This window comes from Protopterus annectens, chromosome 8.part0, assembly GCF_019279795.1.
Source record: "Protopterus annectens isolate FY-2018-M chromosome 8.part0, PAN1.0, whole genome shotgun sequence".
Taxonomy (NCBI): domain Eukaryota; kingdom Metazoa; phylum Chordata; order Ceratodontiformes; family Protopteridae; genus Protopterus; species Protopterus annectens.
This window is the reverse complement of record NC_056741.1, coordinates 1,120,769,450-1,120,784,260: the sequence shown is the minus strand read 5'-3', so window position 1 is coordinate 1,120,784,260 and position 14,811 is coordinate 1,120,769,450. Positions and strand designations below refer to the sequence as shown.

At 40.5% G+C, this 14,811-nt stretch overlaps 1 protein-coding gene across 4 annotated transcripts in view; it reads right to left on the bottom strand.

Annotated features, from left to right (window-relative positions):
- The window catches only part of IL6R (interleukin 6 receptor), an 865,016-nt gene that overhangs the window by 459,437 nt on the left and 390,768 nt on the right, over window positions 1-14,811 (bottom strand). For all 4 annotated transcript variants that reach the window (XM_044080645.1, XM_044080647.1, XM_044080644.1 and 1 more), the window contains exon 7: window positions 7,708-7,769. In XM_044080645.1, coding sequence (XP_043936580.1) covers window positions 7,708-7,769 — 62 coding nt within the window. The remainder of the gene's footprint in view (window positions 1-7,707; window positions 7,770-14,811) is intronic.

The following is a 14,811-nucleotide window of genomic DNA, read 5'->3' as shown; positions in this document are numbered from 1 at the left end:
GGCTCAGGGTGTTTGTGGTCTGAGTCCCTCTGTGCCTGTGGGGCCCTTGGCAATGGTGGTGGGCTATGAGGGCCTTTACCATTCTGTCCCTGCTGCAGCTGTTTCCGCAGGATCATACTGTGTAACATGGCACATACTATGAAGATGTGGGCACATGTGCATGGAGAGTACTGCAAGGCTCCACCAGATATGTCCAAGCAATGGAACTGTGATTTCAGCACCCCAAACACACGCTCTATGATGATTCTAGTTTGTGCATGTGCCTCATTATGGCATTACTGCATGGGTGTGTGTGCATTTCTGATGGGAGTCATCATCCACAGTTCCAGTGCATAGCCAGCATCTCCCACCAGGTGGCCATATGGAATGTCCCCCCTGGCAAATACCTGATACAGCTGTGAGGCATGCCAGATGTGGGAGTCGTGATAGCTTCCAGGGCTGCCAGCACACACAACCATGATAATGCCCTGGGCATTGCACATGACCTGGCAGTTGATGGAGGGGTATCCCTTGTGGTTTATGTATCACCTACCCTGCTCACCGGGTGGTGACTTGATGTGTATGTGCGTGCAGTCTAGTGCACCCAGTACCTCCAGGTATTCTACTACATGGTGGAAGAGACACATATTGCTGGCCAACTCCTCCTGCTTTCGGGGGGAGTATATGTGCTCATTGGCATGTGGTAAAATGGCATCCAGGAACTGGTGGAGTACCCTGGATGCTGATGCCTGTGAGATCCCCAGGATAACCCCAGCTGGCCTTTGAAAGTTACCTGTGGCTAGTATTCTCAAGCTTACACAAACCTTTGTGTCCACTGGAATGGGTTCTCCTCTGTTATTTTTGGTTCTGAGGTGTGGCTAGCACAGCTGAACAAGTTGATGAATGGTGTCCCTGTCCACCCTGTAACGCTCTACTATCTCCAGATCATTTAGCCCCTGGTAGGTTACCCTGGGTCTGAACACTCTTCTCCTCCTCCGGTGCCTGAGGTGGTTGCATCATCCCCCACAGCACCTTCAGTCTCCAACACGTGCTGGTGAATCAAAGCTATGGCAGCCCCTAACATGTACATATTAAAAGTTCCCCGTCTGTATACACCAATGATGCAGAGTGTATGGGAATGCACAAGTGTGTGTGAGGTGCTTTCACACTTTATACTATTGTGCTATGGATGCTGCTGATGTCGTTGGGTGTGTATGTGCAATTCCAGATGCAGGGTATCTTAATTATGGGTTTTACAGCGAGTACTGCAATTGTGGGGCCTTTGGTGTTGAATTATGTTTGCCTGCCATGATTCATCTGTTGCCCTTTAATTCACTTTTCAACCCGAATCCCCTCACATTGTCAGGCATGCATCCAGCTGCTGCCTTTCTTGTTTTGTACTTTCCCTACCCAGGTATGTGTTGAAAAATGTGTTATGTAGCTGATCTACTGCAATTTTGCTTTGTTCTGCTGTGACAGTACTGTTTTCTTTGCAGTACGGCACCTCCCCTTTCCTATTCTGCAGGTAGCTGCTAGCAGCCTTGTTAGCTGTTGTCAATGGCCCACTGTGGGTTCCTAGGTGTTAATTACTCATTTGTACTCCAGTTTACATGCTGCAGCATTTCCTTAATTTTTTCCCGTATCCTTCCTGTTTCCACTTTGATGCGCGCTGCGCACAGCCGTTTACCGGGTTTATAGCGTGTTTTCATCCACGTTCACATGTACATTCGGTTACCTTGTGTGCTCTCAGCTAAACAAAGCTATGGCTATTTCAACACACCCCTATCCTGCAGCTTTGCTTAGCAACAGGCAAACCGGATTAGCAATGCTCCAATGTGCTTACAGCAAAGGTGGCACACCCCTCTCTTGATGTCATCTTTGTCTCCAGGGCACACCTCGGTATTGTAACGCTACACTGTGAGTTACATCCTTACACCAGTGGGGAATTTGTGATAGACTATTACTCCTCTCATTTGCATGGCATTGCCTATTAATTCCTAGTTACCGTGCAGAACACTGTCACAGTCCTTTAGCAACCCTTGAGCCATGGTGTGATGTAGCATGCGTGCCATTGATTATTATGGGGAAATCATGAAAAGTGTTACATTGCAGTTTTATTCCATATAATTCTATTTTCATTTAGATTCCGTTTGCACACCGATGCCCTGCGCTTTAATTTTGCGTTAGTGTGGTCATAACATTAAATGTTATTTTTTTATATTTTGCGCATTTTTTTATGCCAGTGGCTATATATTTAGTCATTGGCATATATTAACAGTATAATACACGTGTTTGGTCCGCTGTCATGGCTCCAGTTTTATGTTTGCGAAAATGTAAACCATTTTTTTTTCGGTTTACATTTCTGCATGCTTGCACTGCGCCTGCACCACTTCCTGAATCGCTATATAAATTCATTTGCATGCTACACACTGCTGCACATGGGGTGATTAGCATATAGGTGCTCTGAGCTGTGCGGGCGTAGTGTACGCAGGTAGTGCACATGTAAACAGCTCATACCTGAATCGCTCGGTGGCCATATTTGGTGTTAGATTGCCGATGCTACACCTGCACCTGGCGCAAGTTTCATGAATCCCGGGGACAGACTTTATTTTGCTACTTTCTAACAGTTGAATGACATCTAATATAACTGCTTTCATATGATTTAATGGAGTTTTGTTCAAGTCATTAGTCTCACAGTAACTAAAGATACTAGAATAAAACATCTTCCCTTTTAATATATTTCTTAAAAGACAAAGTAAATGTAATAATTTCAAACCCAGTAGGTTAGAAATAGTCAAATGAATAGAGTCAATATTCTGTGAAGGTCTCCTTATATTCTTTAACATTGAATTAGTAAAAAGTCAAATTTTGTCACTTTGTGACATGCAAGCCATTGCTGGGCCTGGCTTTATTTGGCAAACTTTTAACATCAAATTGATATTCGTCTGAGAAATTACAAATCAATTACTGTAGTCAATGCCCTTCTTTTCATTTTGTTTTTACAACAGATTTCTATTTTTATCAACTTCTTGAGATATTGTTCTAATATTTTAATTTTTTTTTACAATTTATTCCAATTTCAGGATTTGAAAAGGGTGGGGAAATAAAATTCAAGTCACTAGAATTGCTTCCGTCATCAACAGGATCACTAGGTGTTTCCACTAAAAGTTCCTGAGAGAATGCATCATGATTAAAATCAAAAGATCCTTCTACAATCATTCAGAATCAATAAGCTCTAGTGGATCCTTACTTTTAGAATTTTGAGTAGCTGACTTTGTAGTTAAATTGCTATCTGAAACAGAAACCACACAGTAATCACCATCTTGAGATTCATAAAGAATTTTACTGAAAGAGCATTGGTTGTCTAAAGAACTAGAAGGAGAAACTTTTCTTTCCTTTTCTATTTCTGTTTCTTGGTCACTACTCTGCATAACTTTCTTTTTATAGATGCTATCCCTTTAAATACATTTTTGCTGGGATATTGCTTGGTTTTATTAACTGCCTTATTGCTCTTACTTACTTGTCTAAAGTTCTTGCTCTTTAATTTATCAGTTATTTCTCCCAAATTGGGTGGGGACTGGTACTTTCCTCTATTATTGCACACAAATTCATTAATTTTAGGTACATTTCTATTTATATGATGACAATCTAAACAGATATTATATATAGAAAATACAGGCTGACAGTTCCCCGAATAAGCCAGTGATTCAATTAAATCTTCCTTTCAAAGATGATGCAAAACTGGATATACTTTTTAAAGAAATTTCTAATTCGGGTTTGGTTAACTTGTCATCAGCTATGCTTACTATTGAGAATCCTTGTTAGTTCAGATAACTTAACACAGTTAAAACAAAACCCTAAATAAATATTAATTAAATATACTAAAATATAAAAATCACTAAAATATAAGATATTTACCTTTACAAATTACATAAAACTCAAAAAATCATACAAAGAAGCAAAGAAGCACCACTCTACTTATTGTCACTCACAGAACACTTCTAATATGACCTGCTAACGCAAGGATCAGCCTAGAGCTATGCAGTCTCACAGAGAGAAAGAAAAAAAATAGTCAGTTCTCAGCATTTATAAAAACACATGGGAGAGCTCACAAATAAAACACACTCCTCAAAGCATAATACTAGAATGTAGATGATCTAACAGAACTTAATGAAAAGATAGCATTAGGCTATATTGTACAAAGTAATGCTAAATTCACACAACTGCTTTGTAGAGTTGCATGTCCTAGTACTATAGAAATCACTTACTCGCACAACTGTACAGGTCAGTTGCACATGCTGCGTATCACTGTAGCTTTAGTTTATACCTCAGAATAAGCACTAAACACCCAACTGCTAATATACAGTTACATTTTAGGTTCATATGTGCTGGACACTGAACGCAACAGTTAAGGTAATTTATCAAAGAATAGTCGCCAATCTTAATGACAGAACTGCTAATTTGAAACAGTCATTAGTAGAATCACTGGTGTTTGCACAACTCAGGATTCTTGCACACATCACAGTGCTATTTCTGTGCATAACCAAGGTTATAAAGATTAACAGATGTCAAATTTTGGCATGTGCAGCAATTTGAAAAAAAGGTTTTACACTGATTCCCATTCACCAACAGTGACATTCAAAAGAATATATTTTGCATGTGACCAGGGCAAAAGAAAACAGAGATGATGTTGAATGAAATATTTCATCTCTCAACCAGATTCACCTGAAATATGGGAAAACCCAGGCTGAAGTCCCAGAAAAGGGACAGTGTTTTCTTTCCATATTTCATGATTAAAAAACAGTCCCATACAATGGTGTGAGTGTGTGTGTGTGTGTGTGTGCGTGTGTTTGTGTGCATGCGTGTGTGTGCGTGCATGTGTGTGCATGTATGTGTATGTGCATGTGTGCGTGTGTGCGTGTGTGCGTGTGTGTGTGTGTGTGTGTGTGTTTTGGGTGTGTTTTCATGTCATTTGTCCTTAAACCTACCATACTAGGAGTTTCCTATCTGAAATGAAAAGGGAATTTAAAGCCAACTCAGCACCTAACCTGTTTACTAGTCCAGTAACAGTGACAACTGCATGGAATGTGGGGGTCAAAAATCAGATATTTCATGTTGCATGTTTCAAAAAAATATCACACAGATGTATAGTACATTTGTATGTGTGTGGTACATGATCATGCATGAATATGTTCATAGGATCATAGAAAGTTACTAGGCTAATGGCCATAGGGCTCTTATAAGCGTAACCAAGTCCTATCCTTATTTTTCCATGATCAGCACCTATTGCCTCTGTCCAAGAGGGACATAGGTGGAAACCCTGGGTGAATTTATGGTTACCCATCCAATCATCCAGATTGCATTTGAAGTGGGCCAATGAAGTGCTCTGTTTGACATGAAGTGGGAGTCTGTTCAAAAGGTGTGGTAACCTGTGAGAGACAAATATGTCTCTCCAGCAGGTTTTATTAATGTCACATATCAGGTTTAGGTCTTTAGAGTGAGTAACCAGTGTACCATTGGACTTATGGATATGCAGCATTTCCAGTAAACAGAGTCAGAGATGACCTTGTATGCAAGGCAAGGATCATCTCTGAGTAGTCTGTATGAAACAGAATAAAGGGACATTGATTTCAGATGATCCATATAGGACAGATGCTGAAGACCTTGAATTTTCCTTGTGAGGAACCTTTATGGTCTATCCAATTGCTGCAGGTGCTTGGAAAGGTACGTACCAAAAAGGGAGTTGTACTTAATTATTGGCCTGATGAAGGAAGAGTACAGGGAGGTTATAACTTCTTTTTTTTCTGCATGCAATGCCCTTACTTATGAGATGAGTAATACAGAATGCCCTTTTTCCCACTGTGGAGACATGGTGGTCAAAGGTAAGGTTGCTCTCAACTGGTGTGCTGAGGTCTCTCACCACTGAGTGCGTACTTAAGGTGTTGCTATGGATGTGGTAGTTAGCAGGAACATTGCTCTTACTGAAAGGGATGATAGTACATTTTTTACATTGAGTTTAAAGCAATGACTTTGGCACTAATCATTTGTTTGTGTAAGACCCTCTTGTAGGATGTTGACATCATTGGAAATTCTATGACTGCTCCCAGTTTGCAGTCATCAGAAAACTTTGTCAGCCACAGACCTTTAGTTTTTGCTTGTACTTGAGAAATAGATTCCAAACAGTAGAGGTCCCAGGACTGATCCCTGTGGAACCCTAGTGGTCACAGGTCTGCTGTTGGAGGTGGATTCCCCTATTTTGACTATATGGGTTGTATCAGTGAGCCAGTTAGCAAACCATCTAATGATATAAGGATTGATATTTAGCTGGGTGAATTTGTTAATGATGCCTGAGTGGGTGCCTTAGCCTTGGCTAAGTCTAGGTAAGCTGTATGCACAGATTTCCCCTTGGCCAGCGCCTTGGTGACTGTCTTGAAGAAGTCCACCAGGTTTAACAGGATCTCCCTTTGACAAATCCAATCTGAGTAGTGTCAGCTGTTTGTAGGTTATCTATATGTTTTTTTGATAAGCTCCATGATGATTCACTCCATAGCCTTGCAGATAAGGGTATTCAGGCTAATAGGGCTATAGTTCCCGGTGGCCATTTTCCATTCAGCTGGGATGAAGCTGGTGCTTAGACTATGAAAAGAGTATCCAATGGTGTTGCTAATTCTTGTTGGAGCCCATGTAGGATGCAGCCTGAGATGTTATCAGGTTCCATAGATGGTGTGTTTTTGGCCTTAGAGATGGCATTTATGACCTGGTCTTTAGAGATAGAAGGTAAGGGACAGGTAGTAGGAATGTCATGGAGTACGTGTGGCGGGGACAGGAGAATGAAGTTTTCACAAAACCTGCCAGCCAACAGGTTAGCTATGTCCCAGGCTCAGTATATGTGGTATCATTAAGTACCAGTTTGGCACAAATTTGAGCCTATCCTTTTAGGTTATGGATGTAACTAAAGAATGCTTTATTGTTTCCTTAGTTGAGGAAGCTAATTTGGATTCATAGTTTGCTTTGGAGGACTTCACAAGAAGTCTTATTCATTTGTTTAAGTTGATGAGGGAGTGTTTCCAGTTTAGGACTCGTTCCTTCTTACTCTTAGATAGCAATTTCTTCCTCTTATTGTAAAGCATGTTAATGGCAGTTGTTCAACAGGCAGGTTTGCTCTTCCTTGAGGAGTTTGTTTTGGTCCTATCAGGTATGGCTGAGTCAATGTAGTTATACAGGTGTTTGTATAAAGCATTAGTGTAGAACTTGGCATAGTTGCCAGTTCCATCTGAGGGGCAAGGTGCAGAGAAGCTATTTATACCATCCCACAAGACGTTATAATATGCTTTGGAGAAGTTTTTTAGTTTAGTTGCTGCTGGGGGGGGGGGGGTCAGGTGTGATAGTTACTTTAAATGAGAGTGATTTGTGTTCAGATCTCACCAGAGAATTCCTCACAGTGGGGGTGCTACAGTGGTCCCCCATATTGGTTAGTACCAGATCCAGGATTTTGGCATCTCTTGTGGGGGTGTCAACCAGCTGGTCCTGGGCACTGGAGTTAACAAAGTCGAGTGGAAAAATACTATGAACCAAAATTAGGTAATAACTGAAATAACTAATTAATGACATGAGCCAGAAACAATTATGTAGACCTAAAATCAGTATTAGGAAAAGCACTAAATCAAATAATTTATACAAGAAAGACTAAATTTGCTCTACATATTATGAATAAGTCAAATACTGCACCTCTGTTGTTACAGGTGTCTCAAATGGTTGATATTGTGGTGTTGAAGGTTCTGGCTCTGGTTCTAAAATGAAGAATTAAAAAAAATTAGCTGCTATCCTTTCAAGGAGTAAAATAAATTGTATTTCATCTGGCACATATGTCATACAAAACATTTTTTCATGTCCTTCATACTAAGTTATGTTCTAACAGTGGATATAAAAAGTATACACATCCCTGATAAAATTCCAGGTTTTTGTGATATAAAAAAATGAGACGACAATAAATAACTTCAAAACTTTTCCCACCTTTAACATGACCTATAATCTGTACAATTCAATTGAAAAACAAACAAATCTGTTAGGGAAAAAAAAAATAAAAAATAAAAAATGTACAATAATCTGGTTGCATAAGTGTGCACACCCTTAAATGAATACTTTGTTGAAGCACCTTTTGATTTAATTACAGCAGTCAGTCTTCTTTGGTAGAAATCTATCAGCATGGCACATCTTGACTTGGCAATATTTGCCCACTCTTCCTTGCAAAAGTGCTCCAAATCTGTCAGATTGCGAGGGCATTTCTTGTGCACAGCCCTCTTCAGGTCACCCCACAGATTTTCTATTGAATTAAGGTCTGGGCTCTGGCTGAGCCATTCCAAAACTTTAATTTTCTTCTGGTGAAACCATTCTTTTGTTGATTTGGATGTATGCTTGGGGCCATTGTCATGTTGAAAGGTGGAATTCCTCTTCATCTTCAGCTTTCTAGCAGATGCCTGAAGGTTTTGTGCCAAAAGTGACTAGTATTTAAAACTGTTCATAATTCCCTCCAACTTGACTAAAGCCCCAGCTCCAGTTGAAGAAAAGCAACCCCAAAGTATGATACTGCCACCACCATGCTTCACCATGGGGATGGTGTTCTTTTGGTGATGCAAAGGGTTGTTTTTGCGCCAATCGTACCTTTTGGAATTGTGGCCAAAAAGTTCAACCTTGGTCTCATCAGACCATAACACATTTTCTCACATGCTTTTGGAAGACTTGATGTATTCTTTTGCAAATTTTAGCTGGGTGTGGATGTTCTTCTGTGTAAGAAAAGGCTTCCGTCTTGCAACCCTACCCCGTAGTCCAGACATATGGAGAATACGGGAGATTGTTGTCACATGTAGTACACAACCAGTACTTGCTAGAAATTCCTGCAGATCCTTCAGTGTTGCTGTAGGTCTCTTAGCAGCCTCCCTGACCAGTTTTCATCTTGTCTTTTCATCAATTTTGGAGGGACATACAGTTCTTTGCCAAGTCACTGTTGTCCCATATTTTCTCCACTTTTTGATGATTGTCTTCACTGTGTTACACGGTATATCCAATGCTGTAAAATGTTTTTTGTACCATTCTCCTGATTGATAACTTTCAACAATGAGATCCCTTCGATGCTTTGTAAGCTCTCTATGAACCATGGCTTTTGCTGTAGCAGGCAACTGAGTAAATGTCAGGAAAACCCTACTAGGACAGCTGAACTTTATTTGGGGTTAATCAGAGTCTCTTTAATTGATGACAGGTGTGTACCAAAGAAGACTGAATGCTGTAATTAAATTAAAAGGTGCTTCAACTAAGTATTTGTTTAAGGGTGTGCACACATATGCAACCAGATTATTGTATGTTTTTTATTTTTTATATTTGTCCCCTAACAGATTAGTTTTTCAGTTGAATTGTACAGGTTATAGGTGATATTAAAGGTAGGAAACGTTTTGAAATGATTTATTGTGGACTCATTTTTTATATCACAAAAACCTGGCATTTTAACAGGGGTGTGTACACTTTTTATATCCACTGTGTGTGTGTATGTATATATATATATATATATATATATATATATATATATATATGTGTGTGTGTGTGTGTGTGTGTGTGTATATATATATATATATATATATATATATATATATGTGTGTGTGTGTATATATATATATATATATATATATATGTGTGTGTGTGTGTGTGTGTGTGTGTGTATATATATATATATATATATATATATATATATGTGTGTGTGTGTGTACATATATATATATATGTGTGTGTGTGTGTGTGTGTGTGTGTGTGTGTGTGTGTGTGTGTGTGTGTATGTATATATATATATATATATATATATATATATATATATATATAAGAAATAAAAATGGACCATCAAAGGATGAACTCGAGAGAAAAAAGGTACAAAAAACAAAAAAACAACTCCGTATGTCTACCAGGCTGAAGAAAAACATCCTGTTTATTACGACCAGCAACACACAAATGAAAATAATAATGAGATAAATGCTTTTGGACCTGAGTCATCCTTCTTCAGATCTAGTAAAATAAAACAGTGACTGAAATTTTAAATATTGGATAACCAAGCAACATCATGCATCAATATTTAACCAATAAAAAGTGACAAAAAAGAAATAAAAATCGATCAATGAAAAACAGCACTAACTCTTGTGCAAAAATAGCCAATAATTGTATCATAAACTCTGAGGCAAAAAGCCAAATACGAAATGCATAAAATGAAATTTACAGTGTGATTGGCAGATGCAAACCAATCATACACTCCATCTTACCAATTGATCCAATCCCAAACCATCCCATTGAGGCGGAGAGATAAACAATGCTCGGTATCATGCAAACTTTAATGCTCTTTAAAACCATAAAGAATAATCTAAAGTTATAAATATTTAAATATAAAAAAATATAAATCGCATAAAACCAAAGGAATATACCATAACTTCTGAGGCATGGTGTCTGGAGCTAGGTGCATATCATAATATTCCACTGTGTAATTGGCGATTACAAACCATATACTCCATCTAATCAATGGTCCAATCACAAACAATCACAAGTCGAGCCATAGTCAATGTATCAAAATTTGTTACCATACAAACTGAAAACATATGTTAAACCATGTAAGTAGCACATATATGTTACTATGTATATATGTTCCCCTGACATTTAATAGTCCCTTGTAGTTGTGTAACTGTAGGTGTTACAGCTTGGCCCATACTGTCCCATGCAGATAGCTTAAGAGGTATGTATGTACTACAGAAGATATAGGGAGCTTGTAGACATAAAAGGGCAGACCTGTAGAATATAGAACAGTACTGTTGCAATAAATATAGCCTATACTGTTGTTAATGGAATGTCTCTCTCTCTCCCCCACCCCTTATCTGCATCACAAATATTATTACTGTTATACTCCGGGTATGGTTTCCATTTCACATATGTTCTCAAAACCTTATGTTGGGCCTTGTGTTTTACTATTGTTACATATTACAATGGTTGCATACTAACATACATTGTTGAAATACCAATGTTGTTGGCCTTTTTCTGTAACTGTTACTGGCATGCTGTTGCTATACTGACTGTTATCCCATTTATTGTTGTGTTCTGCATGCTATGTAATTTTATTGTTCTAGGTTAATTGGAATACGCATGCATGCTGTTATAACTAACATTTAAATATTCTGTTCATGACTAACCTATACACTTTGAAAAAACCTCAACACCATAGCACAAGTGGGTAGGCCGGTTCCTGCAGATCCACCCTCCCCACCTCATCTGGCCAAGGCACCAGGTCCCAGCATGTCTGGGACCTGAGCTGTCCCCTCTGCTGGCCCTGCACCACCCATGGGTGGAACCACCTCAGGGGAAGGGGCCCATCCTCCTCACCCTGTGCGCGGGCGTGGAGAGTGAGTGATCACCCAGCAAGAGCTTCTAGGGATGGTGCATAGGATTTTCCAGCATGATTTAGACAATCAACTGCACCAAATTGAGGACAGACTGGCACACCTGGAGGGTCAGGCCAGCCCCAGCTCCCAGCGCCCTGCACAGCCACCTTCAGGGCCATGAAGGAGCAGTGGTGACTGCCCGTGGGTGGGGAGCTCAGTCCCACTGCTGCCATTTGGGGGCACTTGGTTCTCTGACTCCACAGCACCCTCCCCATCCAAGGTGTTTATCCCCCTCATGTGTCATACACTGCCCCTGTCTGCTGTTTTGTCTGTCTGCAAATGCTACCTCTCCTACCCAACTTACCTCGCCATATGTACCTATATCCCCTCCACAACATTCCACTCTCTCCTTTAAAAAAAGGGCATCTGTCCCACAAAAAATATCACCCCATATATTACTCTCCATTTCACCCCCATACACTGCCCACAATCAAGCCATACAGCAATTAATCAACATAGTTATGTCATCCATACCGCTCTATCGGGGATGTCAGGCTCCAAATTCCAAATTCTGAATGACCAGCACAGCTATTGCTGTACAAGAAATGTAGAGCTATGGTCCTTTTCTACACCCATCCTGCACATTCCCTACCTGCTTTTCACATTGTTTTTCCCCCTGCTTGCCCCCATTTCACCACTTTCCTATCACCTATTTTTTTTCTTTTTTCAGAATTAGAGTGAGTTTAAGCAGACCTAAGCAGCACGACACATCATCCTGGGTCATGCAGACTTAAACCCACTTAAAACTGCTTTAATCACTTTATGTTTCTGACACTGATAAGCACATCAATAGAATAAGCATCCCTACCAAGTCTCAAACACAAGACCCTGGTAAGTACAGTATAGGGCATTAGTCCACTAGGCTACTCAGCTCTCAAGAATGACTGGTGTTTCTATAAATATATCATGAATTCCACTGATGCACATCAGCAAAAACATTCACCACTGCCAAGTCTTGAAACCAGGACTCTGTCAACTATAGCATAGTGCATTAGCCCACTAGCCCACTCAGCTGTGAAGAGTAACTGGTGTTTCTATAAACATATCCTGACTGCCTGTGACACACTACTTCTACATATAATGAGATAAATTACAGCATACTTAGGCCTGTGATGCAGACACTGAACCAGTACACAGCCAAATACATGTTGATTGATGTACTTGAGGCCTATGATATCAGGTAGAGCTGACATCTGCACAGACATTTGCAGAATGTCCACAGTTGTGCCACCTACTTATGGCATGGTTGTCATAAAACCTATTCTGTGTGCCGAAGTACTGACAAGTCAGTGTAGATTGAGGTTACAAAATCATGACAGACAGGTCAGGGTCACACATCATACCTATGTTCATACCAATCCTGTGTAACACACTGTATGCATGCCCATATGTCTTGCAACTATACCTGTCATAATAATGACTCAGTGGCTCTATCTGTTACATTCCTAGCATGTGTGACAATTGGACACCCACAGTCCTGGCCTACAGTCCAGTCTGTTGCATGTCAAGTACATGCTTGTCAATACAACATACAAATAACTGATCCCTGCAATGTCCAGCAGAACTGGTAGCTGCTACCGCAGTCGCTGCCACCCACATTAGCATTTCAAAGGCCTGTAGGGTGGGACACGTCACAAATATGAAAAAAGTGTCCTAAATGTCACCTGGCACTCTCTTGATGGCACTATTACTTAACATATGTACCAGAGGCACATGCCTCACCTGGACTGTTATGGGTACCCCCACCCTGACTATGCTGTAACAACAGAGCTGACACTGCTCCCTCACTGACATATACAGCTTGCTGTCCCCCAATGTGTTCACAATCGCCAGTATGACTTCTGGCCAGAATACAGCAGCTGCATACTGCAGCACATGCAGCAGTATGTTCAGCTACCTGCTACAGACTTACCATACCTCCCAAACACCTAGAACAGGGCATCCACACAACACCCATATATAAAGGGGTGGGGGGGGTTCGTCAAGTGACAGGAACATGTGTCATACTCGTCCCTACATACACAGCTGATAGACCAGTGGCAACTGCAGCAGCATGCACATTCAGATAAAAATGACGTATGACACTCACAACTGTTTGTCTCCTTACTGACCCCAACACACATTGTTAAACAGTAAACTGCCACAGAATCAGAAAGTCTGTTAACAACGGTGAAACATAGCATGCAAATCTACATGAAGGCCTTAATTATAGCACTGTGTTGCCATGTAATTGGTTAATGAAAGTGCATCTCAGCTGTTCTGGATGTTATTAGCAACTGTGAGTCACAGACTGGTGCACAGGTAATCACTTGTTCACGAGCATTACCTAAAAAAAGCAAGCTGCTGCCTATGGTAAACAGGTCTTTGACTTTCTTCATGAAGACAGACTATACTATCCAAAGACTATACCACTGGATTTTGGCACACAAAGGAGTACAGCATAATACCAGATATGTAATAGAATTCCCCATGCAGTGGGACGCAGATAGGGGGATGCAGCCATATCAAATAGGGATTACAACACTAGGGTCAGTAGAACATAACTTGGAATGACATGTTGCTGTTAGCTGTCCAGCACATACAGTCTCCCCTTTCGTCTCTGTCTGCTGTGACACAGATTGCAGTTCTGGCTCCTGAGTCCCCCCAGCAATGGTGAGCTCACATATGAATGCTACTGGATTGTGTATTACACAATAGTGACAGTAATTACTGGTGGATACAACTGGCATATCACATGGTGTACTGTCAGTCAGCTCCTCTCAGTCTGTGAATGTCACACAGGTATACTTCAAACATTGTTAAGGTGTCCCTGACTGTTCCTCACGTACTCTGACTAGGTAACTGTGTACTCCATACCTGTATCTCATTGTCTGAGAGCTATGGCTAGCATACCTGTTGAGCCCCTGCAGCAGGACAATAGGTAATAGCCAGTAGTAGTGGGGGGGCAGAGGCTCTGACTCAGCAGCAGAGTGTACATATTGAATATACAATATAAGGGAGTGAATGCAGTACCAGATATTAATGTACCATAACTGTTTTCTGAGGGGGTCTGGTGTTTAACAGCCAGATTACTCACAGTCTGTGAGCAACCATTACGTATTGTCCAACTGTTTTCCAGACATTCAAATTTGCCTGGTGGAGGGTCCACATATATCAAGAACATGTACACATTTTGCATACATCTGTGTACGGTGGATGTCGGACACCTGCTAGGATGATAACCTACACCACATTTGCAGTGCTGTCTGTAATTGTGTAGCACAGATGTTGCTGGAATGTCCCCATACACTTGTAGTAACACTCACCTATTTGTCAGATGGTGGCTGCATGACATGGTTCTTGGATGTCACCCATAGTGGACACAACACAG